Source organism: Stegodyphus dumicola, chromosome X1, assembly GCF_044657685.1.
Source record: "Stegodyphus dumicola isolate Sdum_Otavi_A_Nest chromosome X1, ASM4465768v1".
Taxonomy (NCBI): domain Eukaryota; kingdom Metazoa; phylum Arthropoda; class Arachnida; order Araneae; family Eresidae; genus Stegodyphus; species Stegodyphus dumicola.
The window spans coordinates 113,831,281-113,851,196 of NC_140780.1; the positions used below are offsets into that span (position 1 = coordinate 113,831,281).

At 33.1% G+C, this 19,916-nt stretch overlaps 1 protein-coding gene across 4 annotated transcripts in view; it reads left to right on the forward strand.

Annotated features, from left to right (window-relative positions):
• LOC118198658 (2-acylglycerol O-acyltransferase 2-A-like) overlaps positions 1-17,962 on the forward strand; it is a 57,884-nt gene extending 39,922 nt beyond the window's left edge. For all 4 annotated transcript variants that reach the window (XM_035370396.2, XM_035370409.2, XM_035370402.2 and 1 more), the window contains exon 5: positions 16,344-17,962. In XM_035370396.2, the coding sequence (XP_035226287.1) occupies positions 16,344-16,492 (149 nt within the window). In that variant the 3' untranslated portion in view covers positions 16,493-17,962. The remainder of the gene's footprint in view (positions 1-16,343) is intronic.
• Positions 17,963-19,916: the final 1,954 nt, after the last annotated feature.

Sequence of the window (19,916 nt, forward strand, 5' to 3'; positions counted from 1 at the left end):
AGATGCATCAATAGGTATCAAACCTAGAGTTTTGTTAAGAATTTTAATATTAATGAAAATGTTGCAGTGGTATTTGAATAAGTCTCATTATGCCTAATTGTTGTAATAGCAGAGTTGTGCTTCTGATCTAATTTAATTTCAGTTCTTTAAGTGAGGATGTGTATGTAATGAGATTTTGCAGAAACTTCCAGAATGTCATCAAATGGGCCATAAATCTCCAACATAGTTACAAATATTTTTCACAAGCATGGTAGGAAAGTTTCTGCTGATATCTTTGGCTCTACCTGAACTTTCCTGGCATTTCAGGCATTAGTCAACTTAGAATTAATAGATTTAAAACATAATGCATTTAAAAGAGAATGTGTGTTTTAGTTCAAAATTAAATACCTAATAAGCAAACACAAAATTACCATACAAAAAACATAATCCAAAAATCCATAAAAACCAAATTACAAGCAAATAACCACAGGTATTCCTTACGTACTTCAGTTCCCAAGACCATGGAGGTGTAACCTTCATTACCATAATAGGGAGAAAATCTTACATAGTGTTCTATTTCAGGTTTTAAAGAGTTCTTATTACTTGTTCTGAATTTTTTGTCCAATTTGGTAGCAATAATTTATAATATACAATTCGTTTGTTGTCTTTCGTAAACAAGGCAGTACCTTTTCAGAACATAGGCTGCCTACTCGATTTTACTGAGGAAGGTTCATTTGGCTTACCCCATGATCTGTTTTGTGGGGTCACATTATAGTAGTATCCACTTTAGTCCAATAATTAGCCTTTTTAAAAAGGAACTTCTTTTTTCATTTCAGCAAAGAATCGCATATCAAAATTCAAGCTAACATATTCTGCTTTGTTAAAGTATGGTATGCCCATAAATCTTAGCAGCTTACATACTCAGTCTTCGTTAAATGATCCTGTACTGTTGGAATATTTAGTTTAGTTTCTGAACTGTGTAATGTGGATTTTCAGAGACCGCTTTTCTCAATAATGTCTTGGCTCTTGAGTGGCCGAGTGGAAAAGTCACTGAACACTGGCAGTTCTAAACTGGGTTTCATTCTACGCAAACGAACTGGCTGCATGAGCGTTTTCATGGGTTCCCCCATTTGTAACATGTATACAGAGTGTTTCATAGATCATGGGACACACTTGGAGGGGTGGTGGAGCATACTAAAACATGCATTTTTTTATAGGAATGTAGGGTCTAAAAAAAACACTAACAGCAATAGGAACTACAGCTGTGATTGGCTGGTAATGCAGCGGTAGAGGGCAGTAGTAAGCTGCACAAACCATGATCCGATGCATCAGAGGATCTTTCGCAACTCCTGATGTCGAGCATGATGGGTGAGTTTATGCACAGAGAAAAAGCTGACATGCATCTCATGTATGGTGCTGCTAATGGAAACGGCAGAGCAGCGCTACGGTTGTACCAGGAACGGCTTCCGAACAGCCGTATGCCGAAGCACACAATGTTCAAGAGGTTGTATCGGTCTCTGTGTGTTAAAGCCACCTCTGACACTAGGAGTGGAAGAAGTGCACGACAACCTCGCCTTGAAGAATCCATCTTGAACATTGTGCATGAATCACCTCAGACAACTACAAGAGCTATTGCATGTCGTCAGCAGCTGAGTCATTCCACCATTTGGAGAGTATTGCAAATGGTAACCAGTTGCAGAGAGTCCAAACTTTGCAAGAGACAGATTACCCTCTTAGAGTTCATTTCTATCATTGGTTTTTGCAGCAGTGTGTAGCGCAGGCGGATTTCCCATCAGATGTGCTATTCACGGACGAGGGAACTTTCTCACAGGACAGCATCTTCAATAGCCACAACAAGCACGTGTGGGCAACTCATAATCCACACGACACACGTCCACATGCATTCCAAACCCGCTTCTCCGTGAATGTATGGACGGGTATTGTTAACGACTGCTTCATAGGCCCATACCTCTTACCTGCACGTATAAATGGCTTATGTTGTCATATTTTTCTGCAAGAGGTGCTACCAGAATTGTTGCAGGATGTTCTAGCTGTCGTTCGTGATCGCATGTGGTTCCAGCATGATGGTACACCAGCCCATAACCACATGCGGGTCTGCAATTACTTGGACATTTCCGGGCCGATGGATTGGCCACAGTGGACCCGTTCACCACATTTATCCAGCTTGGATTTTTTTATGGGACCATCTGAAGAGCATCATTTGCAAGACTCCCGTTGATTCACTGGAGGACCTCGTTGCACGACTATCCGTTGTGGCTGCAAGCATGTGCAAAATACCCGTCGTTTTTCAACAGGGTTCGTAGCGGTCCTTATAAGTGCTTATAAGTCCTTATATTTGAAAATAAAATGTAAAGGCCCTTATAGGTGCTTACTTTTTCTTTAAAGCCCTTTTTTTTTTGCTTTTAGTGCTTTTTTTTTTTTTTAAATGAACCCGCTTTTTTTCCCCGTACTAAAGCCGAAACTAAATAAACAACTTTTCTTCCTAATATGGAATGTCAGATGAGTCATACTCCCGGAAATAGCTTTTTCCCCTTTCTCTACATTAACATAACCTTTGGTGTGCCCGAAGAGTACAGACAGGTGCCCGTCGTTCTATTGGTCAAAAAATTACGAAAGCAGTAGAAAATTCCGCTACATTTTCTTCCCACCCAAATACTCATGGAGGTAGGAAGTAATTTCATTTTTTTTGGCCAATACATTATACAGTACAAAGTTTGGGAGGTCTCCCCTTTCTCTGCAAAATCTTGAATATTGAAACTGTTACAGTTTGCTGCAAAACAAGCAACGGACCTTTTTGGGGGGGGTTACTTTCCAATCTAGATTGAATAGGACTAAAAGTTCTGCGGTCTACCAACCCAAGCGAAGAATGATTCTATTCCGGAAATTTAAATCCGTCTGTTAAAAATTAGAATGAAAAACACCAGTTATTTAGTTCTTTATTCTCCCAATACCGGCAGTTGTTGATTCCGATTGCGTAATATGTAGGGAAGAATTACGGCGCACGTATTGTGCAATAACGTTTGCGATATTTTGCAGAGATAATTCCTTTTGATGTTCAGTTGGAGATTTGTTTATGAACACTTAAAAGAGTTTTACTGTGCTTGCTAAGCAGAATATTTTTTAGTTCCGTTGGTTTATTTTTATATGATGCACATATTGAAATGTCAAAAGCATTTATTTAGTGGAAAAATCTAAGGAGCGGCTACAGTCTACACCCCCCCACACTCCGCTCCTTCAAGTTACGCTCAACTATCCGAATATTCGCCAATTTCCAAGTATGCGGGTTAGTTAAGCTTTTACTGTTAAAGCTGCATGAAGCAAATTTCTGTCTTCTGATTTCAGAAATGTTCCTCTTTTTTACTTAAATTACTTTGCTTGCAAATATCTGTTAAGAAAAAAGTGATATACGATGAAAATTTAGAAAATGTTCAGAATTTAGATTTAAATTATTTAAATATCAATATTAGTAGAAAAATAAATTGTATTTATTATTAGGTTCCAAGCGAATACAATAAATATGCCTTATTATTATTTATTTTCTCTATTTTGAACTGAAATTTCATCATTAAATCTTGTAATATAGTTTAGTTCTTCATTTTTTTCCCTCTCATTGTAAACTATTTCTGTAAATTGAACTATTATTTAAAATAAAAAAAAAGTAATTATTTTCCATGGTTGAGGTAATGCTTATTCTCTCTTAATAAGTACTTCATTTCTCATATTTGAAATTACAAGTCTATCTTTTAAGGTTATGCAGTTGTGTATGATGTAATTAGACAGGTGCTTATTTTTTTTCTTAAAATGTGCTTGAAAAGTGCTTATAGGTGCTTATTTTTTTAACTAAAATGTGGCTATGAACCCTGTTCAAAATGTTCGTGAATCCCTTCTGCGACATTACCAAGCATGTGGTGGTATCAATTTTGAACATTTATTGTAAATACTGTATTGCTACAAAGAAGCACTTTGCATTGATTTTGTACATAAACACATTTTCCTCTCGTGTTGTTTTTTTTTTCATTCCTGCCTTAACCCATCACTTTAGACCCTACATTCCTATAAAAAAATGCATGTTTTATTACGCTCCACTACCCCTTCAAGTTTGTCCCGTGATCTATGAAACACACTGTATAAGCCAGTTTTCCTTAGAAAGACCTCCACAAAGGCATCTTCTTAGGTAGGCAACCCTCACAAGTTTTGCCGTAATTAAATAAATAAACAAACTACACCTTAATAGTCCTTGTGTACAGAGGAAGTTTGCCCAGAGCAGCCATCATCTTTGGGGCTGAAATTTTCACACTTCTCAAACAACCTTCAAACTGTGCCATCAAAAACAGAACTTTATCCACATGCAACACAAATTTTGTGAGCAGTGTAAATAGCTTTATTCCCTGTTTTAAAATAAAAAAAACATAATATGACAAAAATACTATAACTCATGCTAGACTTATGTAGCATGAACAGAAAAGACCATTTTCACATATCTGCTTCAAACAAGGTCATTCATAATTAGCAGTAACAAAGTAATTAGAAAAGAAATTCTTTAGTAAGAAAATCTACAGAACTTTCTAAGTGACCCGATACAAATAAAGCTTCTGATAAAACCAAAACACTCGCAATGCTTAATCACTACTCCCAGTCTTTTGGTAAATCTGAAGATCTGTTTACATTTTATCCTCAGTTTAGAGCCTTTCTCTTAGATCTAGTTCTAGAATAATTTTCGATCAATTAAGTAATTTCCAATGCAATTTTTGTGATTAATTTTTATTCATTCATAACTGTTTTAATCCATTATTGAAAGTCATCTAGAGCATTTTATGAAAATTAATTAATGTTTAATAGGTAAATATTTGTATTTTTGCTTAATCATTTGGGATTATTCTTTGATGCTATATAGTTTTTATGCTTTTAAATGTGTAAATGATATACATTACTAAGCTTATTCACATGATTATATGCATTTTTGTGGGAAAACTGGCTCTACTCCCAGTCTTATGGTAAATCTTCAAATCTGGTTTTCAGTTTATCTGAATTTGGAGTATTTCTTTTAAATCTAGTTCTAGAATAATTTTCGATCTATTAAGTGATTTCCAATGCAATATTTGTGAATAATTTTTATTCGTTCATAACTGTTTTAATCCATTATTGAAAATATCTGGAGCATGTTATGAAGATTAATTAATGTTTAATAGGTAAATATTTGTATTTATTTTTGCTTTAAATGTGTAAATGATACATTACTATACTTATTCATGTAATTATATGCATATTAATTGTGAATTTTATTTTCATTGTGCATTGACCAGTAAAAGCTCATCTCTTTTTTTTTTTTTTTTTTTTTGGTTTTCATAAATATAAAAATTTTAACAATATTACAAAATAATAAAAGTGGCCAGAAATTATAAATTGAATTTTTTAAATAATGAAGTGAAAATACTTTCAGTCAAAATCATGTGACAACTAATTTAGTAATCCAAATTATGCATTATAATTTGACTTAATATTAGATTTATTAATTTGCAGTCCATTTGAACTTACATGTAGTGCGTAAACTTTCTTGTTTTTTATATTTCGGTATTGGTAGCTATGATGTAAAGAAGTGGGCTGAGTCTTTTCCATATTAAAAATCTTATATAGTCCTTTATGCATCATTTGTCCATATCTATTTTTACTGTGTTCCAAAAGAAATGTTGCATATTTTATGGGGTTTCCTCATTATTCCAGAATGACCTTCAACAGGATTACTGTGAAGCTATGATGGAACACTAGGGACTTAAGATCTCAGTAATATGAGTTGCCACCTTAGTCCAGCACTTTTCTGTTGTCAAGCAAAAGTATGCTGCTTCTTGCCAGCTTGGTTTTTTTGCTCAGTGTGTCTGTTTAATTTTACTAATGGTCTTCATTCAATATTTTCCATTTGAGGGTGCTTAATCATTTGGGATTAGTCTTCGATGCTACATAGTTTTTATTAACATTACTGACCAGAGAGTGAAATGAATGCCATATTTTTCTTTGGCTTTCAAACAGTATTTGCACTTTTCTCTGCAAGGTTTTGAAAGTGCATCAGTATTTCTGAGTGAAGATCCTTTGCAATGTTGAATTTTTCTGTCATATTACTGTAGTTGTAGCCATCTGGCTTCTTGATCCACTGGATTTTGGAATCTATCTGGTCATTTTAATGAGGTGTGATAGATGCACATCAGAAATTTGCAGCCAGTGGCAGAAATATTCCGTTGCCTTGACAATAGCTAGTAATTCTTTTCTAATGACACAGTAATTTCTTTTTGAATTTAATAAGCTTTTGCTGAAATAAGCAATAATGCATTTTTGATCATCCATCTATTGTGAAAGAACCCTTGTTGATATCTGGATCAAAAATAAAATCATATTTGAGTTGTGGGCAGGCTAATAAGGTATGTGATACATGTGGATGTCAAGCTATTCTTCATAACCTTAAATGCTTTACTCTTGTCATTCTATTAGAGCATTGTTTTGTGCGTTTCAGGCAATGTAAAGGATTTGCAAATCTTAAAAAATGCTTTACAAATCTCAGTAGTAATTGTGTTGACAAAAATAAAACTCCTTACCTAACATCTTTATGATCTTTATGATTTAAATTTGAGGGCAAAACCATTCATGAATAGCTTTCATTTTCTTAGAATCTGAGGACCACCTGTCAACAAGATAAGTTATTTCTTAGTGAAATCATTTGTATTTCAAAGGGCATAGTATAGTGGCTGTTTTCCGATATATTCAAAATATTCTCCTAAAGTCCATCCAACTTTCGTAATCAAGGTGCGACAGTTCTTTCAAAACTTTCTATTAAATGTTACACTGCCATGGGAGCATTCATTATTCAGTCCAAAAGGCACTATTTTAAACTTCCAGAGTCCTTGTCTTGTAGTAAATGCTGTCTTCTCATAGTTTTGGGGCTCTATTTCCATCTGAAATCTTGAAATCCATCTGTTTCCTAAAGTAATGTTGATTTGGGGGAAAGAGTAACTGTTTTCCTTTGCAATGTCCTTTAAATATTTATAGTAGCCACAAAATTATGTAGAGCCATTCTGCTTGTGAACTAACGTGATGCCTGGAATTTGAAAGGAGATACAATGCCGCCATGGTCCAACATTACCTTCAGAAGTTTGACTTTCTCTAGTTTTGTACAGGAGGATGTTCATTAACAGATAGATGGCTTCCTGTATTGATCCAGTGTTATATCCCATTCAGGCAACTATCCTGTAGCAATACACTCCAATATTTTCCACTCTGAATATTGGTAATCCTTTTATTACAGCTGCATGTTAGTTTTGACAGCTGAACAAAACATACGTACATTTCTTCAAAATATTCGGGCATACATGAATCTGTTTCATAGATGTCATAGACATTGTGCTCAATTACAACAGGAGGAAAACTTAATGTGCACATTATTTTTCTTTGCACTGCCATTTTTTCACTGTTAAATCAAGAGTCAAGGATGGAACTGTACTGCAAGCCTCAGTGGCTGCTTTCGTGTGATTAGAGAAACATTTGATATCTCCTTCCACATACAGTTTGTGATTGATCATGAAGTAAAGATATAAAGATATTTGTAGAATACTTAAAGAAAAGTTTTTTAAAAAAATTCCCTAAATTTTGTTCCTTCAGATGACTTGCCATCCTTTCAAAATGTTTTTGTTCTGAACTGAAGAGACACAGCATTGTTTTAGAAGTTCTTCCACAGTTTCTCCCAAACTGCAACTTTGATGCATTCACTTACAGCATCACAATCTGGTCCTTTTTTTAAAATCAGAAGTCTTTGTAATGTGTTGGCATCGATACCATATAAGAAGGCAAAAAGGTGTAAAATTTTGGAGACGTAAAAATCCTGTTGGTTTGCATGTGAAATCATTTCATGTTGCATTTATGTGTGCATTCCATGACAATTTCATATGATGGCAAGCGTATGATATTGGGGTAAGATATATCATTCATAAGTAATGTCATTTTTGTTGCAGGTTTTGAAGGAATGGAATACTACAACTATATAGTGTTGTTACAAAATTCACAAATAAGTGTATATATGTAACAAGTAGCTGTGTTTAATTGTTTCACATAGTAGGAAGTGTTATTGCATGGTACTTGGTTGGAAATCATTTTTATTGCCAAATTTAATGTCCAACTCTTCATGAAAAACAGCCTTAAAATAGTGGATATGCTAATTGAATCTAATAAAAACATAAGGGAAAATTAGTGCTATAGTTTTTTTCCAATTTTTTATCTTTTAGCTTACCAATATTTTGAGCATACATTGATTGATATGCCTCAAGAAAGTTACCAATTTAACAAGCATGCTGCTTTTTATTTTGGAGTTGCAGAATATTGATTCAAGCTCCCATATCTAGATAGCTCCATTACATATGTAATCAGAAAGTAATGGGAAAATGTTTCTTAAAACCATTGTAATTATCTTTAATCTGTAAGCACTGATTTTAAAATATGATTATCTTTAAAATACGCATGGGTGTCTGAGTACAGAGAACATTTTAATACGATTACTCCCAAAGATTGCCTTGTGCCTTGAAGAACTAGCAAATATGCTGAAACTTTAATAGACTTGTATATGTGGCAAATAAGCTCAGAATTATAATTATTGCTTTTCGTATGTTTGCCATTTCATATGTTAAATGCCCACCAGCAACTGAGCGGTAAAGTCACTGAACACTGGTAGTTAGGTCGGAGGTCTCTATCCTGCAAATGATCTATCACATGAGTATTTTCATGGTTTTCCCCGTGTGTAACATTAATACGAGCCAGTTTCCCTTACAAAGTCCTCCATGAAGGCATCCTTCCCCTTTGGCAAATAACCCTCAAAGGATGGCTGTAATCACATAGACCAAACTGTATGTTAGATTCTATATGAAAAGTGTTTTACAATGTTTCCTATATGAGATAAGAGTCACAATAATTTCTTCATTGTTGCAAAATCTGTGTGTGTGTAAAAGGTTAGTTGTTTCTGTAGACATTGAGTTTGCTTTATACTGTAGTGAAACTGCTGATTGTTTGGTTGGTTGCATTTGTCAAATTGTTTGAAATAATGTAATGTGCAGCATTAGCTTTGATATACTTAGTCTTATTTAAAGCTGCTATAGTCTTAAAGGGCTTAAGAAGATTTAAAATGTTTCTTTACAGATGTTCTCAAAATTTAGAAAGTGATTTTATACTTTACTAAATAATTGTCATTATAAAAAACTTCTGTCAATATTCTTGATAAGATGTAAGATTAATATAAAATAAAATTGAAATAATGAAGAAACATTGGTGCTTCTTCATCAAACTGGCATTAAAGAATGTTCAATATGTGTGATATTCGGGTCCTTTTCCTAAGGCATTTTGCCTAATAATCTTTGTATGGTAAGACAAAATGCGAGAGTTCCATTCAATTTGTGAGACAGGATCTAAGCTGTAGACAATTAGAGAAGCTAAATTTGCACATATGTGATGTGCCTATAGATTTTCCTGTTCAATAGCTTTTGCGCATTTGCTGTGATTAGTTGACTCTTATATAATGTCGGCAGAAAGTTGAAAAATTTGAACATTATGCCAAAACCCTAAATGAGTTTTTGTGACTTAGAGATGTTTGTTATCTAGCATTGAAGCTCAGTTTAAACTAGTTATGACATTTATACTGCCGTCTGAATCGGGACCTAATCTTTTAGCTTCCCTGGGCTAAACTTGAAGAAGACGAGATATTTTGGGCTACACAAATAACAGCAGTAGTAGCTCATAACCTCCAGTGTAAGTAAATTGCACAATTGCATAGCTTTCATGGAAGTTTTTCAGGTTTGCTTAGGTTTGACCCCCTGAAATAAACTTTTGAACTTTACCTTTAGGAGAGAAATATGTGGGTGTGACGACATTAGTTTAAATTTCCTCAGTGTTAAATTTTAAGTGAATCAATGATTCGCTTGATTTTAATTGTGAGTTGCCACTGCCTACCACTAAAGATGGTTGGTAAGCAAAAAACATATTTAAGTAACTTCATTAATTTATGATTTTTTAAATATATTAACAGCAACACAGAATTATTTTGACCATTGTATTTGACATTTTATATGTAACATTTCATTATAAATTTTGTTTGTAATTTTAAAGATAGCAAGAAATCATAAAATGAATTTAATAGTTGGCTTTGAATTTGAGAAACTAATTCATTAGTATCTGGTTCGATTAAAGTGGATTCAATTCTCAAGGTGTCCATCTGATATTCTGGTTCTAATTCTACTCATAGTGTACTTCACTGTTGAAAATAGTTGTATACAAATGTATGTGCTGCCAAATAGTAATGATATGCTTAATTCATGACAGTGCAAAGAGAGGTACATTTGTCTTTGGGTTAAAGTAAAGATAATCATTTTATGCAAAATTTTAGTCAAAAAAAGATCTTGAACTGCCACTCCACTCAAAATTCATTTTGTTTTGCTCCAACTTGGAGTTTCAAATAACCTGTCCATTCATGTTGAAAGCCGGACTCAACCCCAATCGCAACAGTAAAATGTATCATCGGGTTGAGATCTTGATGCTTTTGCCCTTCATGCTCGCATTGTGGACTGCATTGATATTTGCTTTGGGCCACATGTGGACTGTGGGTTGAATACCCCTGCTTTGAAACATCTAGCCTTCCTTTGAAAAAAATGATTCCTTGGATAACTTAAGAAGATGAGAAAAGTTTTGTAGTATAAGTGCAAAAAGCAATTATGAATAAACAAACATAAACTCGCAACATAAAATAATGTTGCAACTTTAATTTTGATTCTTTATATAATCATCATACATATGTAATCAATATATTTTAATTTATACTAATTGTAGTTTTAAAAGCTTTAAAAATATTTTCTGGTTCATGTTAAAGTTTTAAGTTTCATTGGTTATTGCTTGATGTTTGTTTTATGATATTATTAACAGAATAAAATCTGATCTTGAATTAGACCTTAGCTTCTGCATTTAAGTTGAATTCATGACCACCATCAGCATAATATAGTTTTGTAATACCTATGTGGGATTCATAATTAGGTTATTTATGTTATATCAATACTTTAAATGTGGTGATTTTATTCTTAAAATATGTTTTATTTTTAAACTCTTAAATAAATTGAGAAACGCTCATCATCTATAGAAAAACTACCATAAGAATTTGTAGTTGTGTCAGTTTTTCAAATATAAACTTCTGCTGTATTTTACTAAGGATGAGAGCTTAATATTGTGCTGGGGCCCGGCTCCATTACTTCTAATTTTTTCAGGCATATTGTAGTTCTAGGGAGAGGACACCAGGCCCTAAATAAAAGCCTCTTGTTTTTTTTATGTAAGTGAAGCACAGCTTCAGCAGACAATTATTTTAATAATAAATATGTCTTAAAATTTGATTTCAGCATATTGATGCATGCTTGTTTTTCTCTGAGAAACAAGCACTTTGATGGAGGTTGAGATTTTCAAGGAAAGAAAAGCCCTGATCCACATGTCAAAGGCTTATTCTCCAGATAGTGCAATGAATTTATGAAAGATGGTTAAAAGTGATTACCTTGGCTGTGTATGTACAGCATTGTGACCTCCTGCAGACTTTAGAACTGTGTAACCAAATATAAGGGACAACATTCCTCACTGGTGCAGACTTAATATTTGTTTTCATGTTGTTATCAGATCAAATTCAGAGGAAGTGTTTTTGCCCACTTGCATTCTATTTGATAGCTAGAATTATATCAGTAGGGTATCACAATCAGAAAGTGTTGAACTTTTATCTCTTTATTTTTGAAGCTACACTTCTCGATCAAAATTTCTATCCTTACTGTCATATTGTTTCTAGCATTCTATTTTCATCAGTGACGCTTTAATCATTTTACTTTTTTCCATTGGTATGCTTGAAAAAGAATAACTTTGTTTCTCTCATCCCTTGAAATAGTATATTGTACCATATATTCAAGACTTGAATTCAGCCGGTGGATTCGATTTCTTAGATTTTGAATAAAATCCTCAAAATAAGACCCAAATAACTACATCAAGGTCTGATATTTTATTTTACTATTTTTCATGGATTTAATAATAGGGGGACCGGAAAGTAATGCCACTTTCTTACATTAAATTCAAATGAATACATTTTTAACAAGTTTTTATTTTTTATCAATAATATAATCACCCCCATTATCAACAATCTTTTGCCATCTAATGTGCAGAATTTCAATCCCGGACCAATAAAAATCAATTGGTTTTTGAGTAAAATATCTCGAGAGGACATTTTGGACATCATCCAAATTTTCAAATTTTTTGCCACTAAGAAAATGTTGTAGGAAACCGAATAAATGGAAATCCAATGCTGCGATATCGGCCAAGTATGGTGGGTGAGTATGGCAGTACCTTCCATCCCAATTCATTAATTTTTTCCAGTGTTCATCTTGATATGTTGTGTTGCAGAATGACGCCTTTTCTGTTGACAATTGATATTTTTCGATTAAAGATTGGTTCACTCCATCCAATTGTTCACAATAAAGGTCTGCATTAACAGTTTGTCCAGGTTTCAGCAATTCAAAATGAACAATTCCGCGAATACTCCATCAAACACCCAAAAGGGCCTTTTTGGGATGTAAACCCTCTGTAACACCTATTAAAACTGCCTTTTGAGTTTTGGATTATCATATAGGACTTATTTTTTGTCTCCACTAATCAAACGATAAAAAAAAAGTTCTTGTGTGGTGACATTGAAGCAATCCGTTGCATGTGATGGATAGGTTGGCTTTGTTCTTTTCGGACAAATTATGGGGAACTTAAAACACCTGCTTTGCTTTTTTTTCCATTCTGCTTTAAATGTTCTTGGATGGTCGACCAAGGTTGGTTAAGAGTATTTGACATGGATTTGCTTCCACTTCTGCCCTTAGCATGTTGTTGTCGACATGCGCAGAAACGAAATTACTTTCTGGTCCCCCTATTAATACACTGCTGGCTATTGCAGTTGCAACACCATGACTGAAAGCAATTACAAAAAAGGGTATTTATTGTGTGTAAACAGTAGGACATGAAGACAAAATTATTAAATTTGTGAGCATTTGGGGGCTTACTGGGGTGCGAAATTGCCAGAAACAGCTGCCAGCCCAGGCAACTAAAACGACTCTTAACTGGTTAGGCATGGAGTTGAACTGTGCTTGGATGACAGAAATGGGCAACTCATTCCATGCTGCTTTAAGTCTAGATTACACTTCATCAACCATATTAGCTGGAGAGGGATTGATAAGCCAGTCTCTCAGCAACCTATAACCAGATGTTTTCAATGGGTGACAGATCTGGAAACCATGTAGGCCAAGGCAGCAATCGAATACCCTGTGTATCGAGGAAGGTCAGAACACAACTTGCTAAATGTGGTCTTGCATTATCTTGTTGGAAGATGGCATTTGGCAGGCTTCGAAGGTAGGGCAAAACCACTGGATGTAAGTTTTCAGAAATGTACCGATCTGCATTCAAATACCGTTAATCCAAACTAGAGATGTGCGTGTCGTGTACCCAATGGCTGCCAAAATTATCACACCAAGTGAAGGGCCTCTATACTGACATCAAGTGCAAGCAGATAACGTGTGGCCTCCTTGGAGCCTCCAGGCACGTATACGGCCATCAAAATATTGCATGCAGAACCGGGAATCATCTGAAAAGTTGGCGATGTGCCACTGTTGTATCCTGCTTTGTCTTCTGGTGCACTAGAATTGCCGTCTCTCTCTATATATATATATGCTGATAGTCTACTCTGCTGCAAACGTCGACACTCTTGTTAGCTTTAATCTCTGTTAATAATCGCAGGATGGCTAAGGGTAAGTTGGGCTTTCACTTTTCATTCAATCGGGATAACTCTTGCATTTTATAAATTCTTTATTATTACACTAAATATATACATATCATTACGGAACATTCTTAACCTTAATCACATTCTCTTGCTTCCTGATTCTCGATTGCCGTCATGCGCCCCCTCCTGGCAGCTTTTCTACAATGCCATCTATCGGCTTATAACACTGTACGATTGGATATTATGGTTGCTGCAAATATGCCCATTTCCCTGACTGATGGTTCATGATATGGTGATACGGTTTTTCAGGGCTGACCTCAATATGTCTGTCCTCTAGAGCATTGAGATCCTGTATGCCATTCAGTAACCCATTGATTTCATATTCGCATGACTGTTTGGATGTTGACCAGTGCGACGGGTGATATCATGAAATTAATCCACACTGTTGATAGGCAACGATTCTGCCTCTATCGAATTCTGACACCTGCTGGTAAGCATTTCTTCTTATTCGAGGCATAACATAATATCCTGAGCAAACTCTGACCTTACAAAGCGCTTTCCGAATGAGAAATCCACTACACAACTTTTCTTTTATGCAGTGCTTCAGATGTTGTTTCTCCCTCCTGTGGAGTCTAAATGCACTGAAATACTAATCATTTGCATATCCCAACCTCTTCTTTCTTTCATGTGATTTTGACGTTCATCAGATCACCCCTTTCTGGTGTTGCAATTTTAATGGCCAGCAGTGTATATTAAATTTTTATTTACGTTTTTATATTTTATTTGAATTTTGATTTAATTACTTAATTATTTTAATTTTTTGTTATTCAATTTTTCCCTTCTTCCCAACTACCTTCCCCAGACCACTTCTGATTTTAGAAATTATACCCCTTAACTGCCGAGGGCATATATTTATGCCTTGATCAGCCGATGCGTTAACTGTCCCTGGTATATATATATACACTCTGCTGAAATACTATTATTTGCATTGGCTGCTTGGGGGAGTACTGAAACTCTTTCCAGCAAAAGATGGAATGATCAGACTTTTGAAACTGCGAACTGAAAAGGGAAACATATTAAGACCAATCCAATGACTGTACCCTTTGGAATTGACACCAAACTACGAGCAAGTCGTATCGGAACTTCAGAAGGTTCCAGAAGTGGTAGCTGAAAATCCTGAGCTTAATACTGACTCTAATGAAACTGTTCACGTGTCTCGCTTAGAACGAAAAATAAAACCAGTTAAAAGACTGCATTTATAAACTTCTAAACAGACTTTTGAACTTTCTATATTTGAACTCTAAAATATTGATTGAAATATTTCTATTGTTATTTATACGTTTTTTTTATCTCAAATTGTATGTATGTATTACCATTATGCTACTGTTTTGAGTTTGTATCCCCGAACTCAAGGTGGGGAGAATGTTGAGTCATGATCAAACTCCATGAGAGGCAAGTTTCTCTGTTACGGAATGGCAATGAGAGAGATTGTTCTTCAAAAAGGTAGATGGTCAAATTCCGTTGTAACGTTTATTGTGTCAATGTTGCATATTGTAAAATTAATCTATTACACTGTGCTAAATAGTATTAGAAGGTCTTTCATCTAACCTAATTTTTAACAAACCGCTCATTATTTTCACTCAAACTAACAATGATGTTCACGACAACGTCAGATGAAGAGAATTGCGACTATTCTCTGTAAGATGCTCGACCTTGATGCGAAAAACTTGCCTATGGCATCCAACCGATTCAGAAAAAATATATGTTTTTTTAGGTATACTGATTTTACATGGTATAACACTGAAATCTGATATTACACTGTACTGAACTAACAATAAATTGATGAGAACTCCATTTTGGGGGATCTTTTTTATTATACTTACATCTTCTTTATTAAACTTGAGCTCTAAACATTAAACTTTGTATTTTCATTTTTTTTTTTCTTTTATTCTTTAGTTTGTGAAAGTAAACAGTTTTTAGACAGCAAAACTTGCACTTATTTTCCCCTTAATACATTGCATAACTATGCACACCTGTGTAAAAAACGGTGACACTGGGGTGTGAATCTTGTACGTCTTCTGCAGCAGTTGAGGCATTAAGCCCTGGCTAGGGTGAGGGCAGAATACTGATTGCGAACTCTGTGAGCATACAGAAATGAAATAAATTTACTTTCAAAACTTTTTATTGGAAATCGGTTTATTATATAACAAAGATGTTAGAAATTGCCATTATAGGTATACTGAATTGTAGATGGGTCTGAAACTTTCACTTGTCTTAAATGGAACAATTTCCACCCTTTCCTGACTTTTCCAAAGTCAATGATCTTAGTGAATGCATCATCCTATATGTGAAAGACCTTTGTGTGTTAGAAATTATTTAGAAATAGGGTGTGTATGAAAGTTTTGTGAAGCTCATTCTTTTATTTCACTTTACTGTAAATTAACAATATATTTCCAGTGGTATTTATATCATCAGTTTTTCCTGTGTATTTTTTTATCTTGTATATGAAGTGAACAGAGCTTAACTTTACATATTTGTGTTGTTATAGTTGGAAAACCTATAGATGTTGAAAGAAATCCTGAGCCAACAGAGGAAGAAGTTTCTAAGCTGCATCAGCATTACATTGATAGCTTAACAGCATTATTTGAAGAACATAAATCTAAGTATAGTCCTAATTTAAAGCTAGATTTATGCTAAATTTATTTTTACTGAAATAAATGAGTGCCTTTTTGCAATTATATTCTGTGATTAAAGATTATTTTCAGATCAGTGACTATATAAAGAATGTATATGTGCCAAATATTTATTACATATGAATAAAATTGTATAATAATTGAACATATTGAGCTTATATCTTCTTAGTGATATGTATTTTATGGTAGCACTAATTTTTCACTATTTTTGTGTCTTTCTTAGTCACTGATTTCTTGTATGAATGGAATAATGAGTTACTATATATATTTCCAGTTTTGTTGAAAACGTTTGAATTTATCTTTCATTTTCTCATAATTTAAAAGAAAATTGACTACCTATGTCTTTTTCAGGAACTTAAGTGCAATAATTCTAGTCATTTAGTTTAATTTTAAAGTGTATTTCATGAAGAAAGTGTTTATGTTTACATGCGAGTTAACAATTAAAGAAACTATTTGTATTTAGTATAATTGTCCTTTTGAGCAGTTATACTACTTTTCCATCATCAAATGTAAATCTTTCAAGCTGTAGAAATTACATTTTATTTTGTACATCTAAAAATACGAAGTATGTAATGTAGTGTATGATTTGTTGTAAAAGCTATGCTCAAGTGAAAGTTTGAATATAAGTAATATTTATGACATTTTTATCTGCTATGCACTGAAAGAAAAATAATGGTGATTATGGAAATAAATTTGCATTTTAGAAGATCAGTTTTGCTGATATTTTACTAACAAATAATAAGTTCTGTGATATTAAAGGGAGATTATTTTTTATATTCAACAAAGCCTTATCTTAATGTTATTTTATGTGATTGAAATATAATTTCTGAACTTATTGATATATTGTACATAATTTCGCAAAAAATGTGACCTTTTATCAAGCTATTTCTTTAATGTGTTAGAGAAATGCTGACATATTTTTATTTATAAAATTATGTTCCTGTTAAAAAATAATGTCATTGTTCTCGCTACCTTATTAACCTGACTTATATATAAGAAATATATGTGATATCTGTCTTTAGAAGTATTCAACCATGTAAATGAGTTTCTAGCATAAAGCTTTGATATGTGCAATATAAATATTATTTTCCTTATATTTGGTTCCTATGTAAGAAGTGAGTTTTCTCATCTGCCTTAAAATTATGATTCTCAATTTTGTATTTTCTTCCTGTATATTCTTTTATTTCTTAATATGGAATCTGCCTCAGAGTAAATTAGATTTAGTTGTAGATAGAGTATCCTAATTTAAGACTTTTTAACATTTTTGTTCCAGTTATCTGTGAACAAGGAAACTCATATATTTGTTGAATGAATTATGTTTCTTGAAAGATTTGATGTACTTTCTAATATATAAGTCTTCAGGGATTTGATGTTATATTATGAAAAAAGTGTGTACTTTTTTCCAGTTCGTTTATAAGAATATACTTTTAGCGCAATTTTCTCTTTTGGAATAAATTCTGTTGTGTAAAATGTTGATTGTGTGTCTTTCTTTTGTTTTGTATATGAAAATTAAAAAATTTCAACTTCATTCATTGGTGATCTAAAATTTTTGCATCATCTATACTTTCAGTAATATAATGAATAAAATTGGCTCTAGCATGAATTCTTAACATTCCATTTCTTGCATTTATAACTAGATAAAAGAGCTTGTGTGATAGCTGTGAGGTAATTTTTCCTCACTTATGTTGGCAAGAGCAACTTTATTATACTGTGAAGGGAAATAACTCATTCTTTATCCATTTTAACTTGTGGCAGTTGAATTTTTCTTCGCTTAAGCTTACGGTGACTCAGATGCTCTTGCGCTTTTTATAGCTGTGTAATTTATGATTTATTTGAAAGTAAAATTTAAAATACAAAATTTTTTAATAATTGTTTTGTTATGATTATTGTATGACTGTGTTACAGAGAATGTCTTAAATATGGGCATGTGACTTGAATGCAGAAGAAAAATTAAATTGTTTGGGAACATGATCTTCAAAAATTTGTTAGCAATTTCTGAATGGTAAATTTTTATTACATGTAAACAGTCTCTAGTTTTCATCAGAGTTTCTTTATAATACAACCCTCTTCCACTGGTAAAATTTTACTATCATTAGAATCCTAACTTAATGATGCAGTCAATCACTTTCTAAATATTTCATCAAAAACAAATTAGTCATCATTATTCTCTTGAAAAATATTTTTTCAGTTATATTTTCACCATAGTAAATAATGTTTATTTAGTGGTCAAGTAAAAGTTTGCATGCAGTTTTACACGAAATGAAATTGTAAACCTTAACATTTTGATTCTCTAGTTATTTGGATGTACTTAAGAGGAATTGTTTTAATTACGGTGCCAATTTAGTCAGTGCTTAGGAAGATTATAGATATTTAACAAAAAGTATACTTAAAAACTTTAAAAAAAAAAATTACACAAGAATTTACAGAAAATAAAAAATGAGTAATATAATCTCTCACAGTGCAAACAATAGAATGTTGTCAGAAATGGAAACATTATCACAATTTTATTCTTTGCCATAATTAAAATTTTATTTGGATAAGAGGAATTGTTTTAAGTATGGTGCCAATTTAGTCAGTGCTTAGGAAGATTATAGAGATTTAACAAAAAGTCTACTTCAAAGTTTTAAAAAAAATTACACAAGAATTTACAGAAAATAAAAAATGAGTTATATAATCTCTCACACGGTGCAAACAATAGAGTGTTGTCAGAAATGGAAACATTATCACAATTTTATTCTTTTCCATAATTTAAATTATTGATTAGTTCATTATGGGAACGCAGAATTATTTACTTTAGACAAAAGTACTTTCTATACATTGTAAGGGAGTTTAATAGGTATTGATTTATTACTTTTAATTCAGTACTGTCTTTCCATTTATATGAAATAAAAAAAAATTATGAAGTATAGTACTGGAAAATATGATTTTAGCTGAAACTTAAGCTCAGTTTTTTCTGTTCGGAACGAATTCAGGATTGTTTAACTTCTCAGATTTTCAAGGTTTTATTAAACCAGCAATATTATAATAAAAGAAATTGTGGTGTAACAGTCAGATATGTATTAGAAAATGATATAGCTAGAACAGAGAAGTTGAATGTAAATGTTACATTTGGTTATTTAATTTTGTGTCAGAAGTGGAAAGTTGATCCAGTTCCATCCTAAAAAGGAAACAGCAGAAGCATATTTCCCCCCCCCCTAATTAGCAGTATTTTAAGTGTTTCTGGTGTGTATGTGGGGAAGCTTTTGCTTAAACAATTTACTGTTATCAAATGCAATTCAAATAAAAAGGTGATGGATGGCTTATGAATGATGATGCTAAGTGTTTGAAAAAAATCTTTTGCATGCTGGAAGCTTGCATAAATTTTCGTGCATATTGAAAAAGTTTTTAAATTATACTTTGATTCTTTCTAGTTTTGAATAGTTAGACTG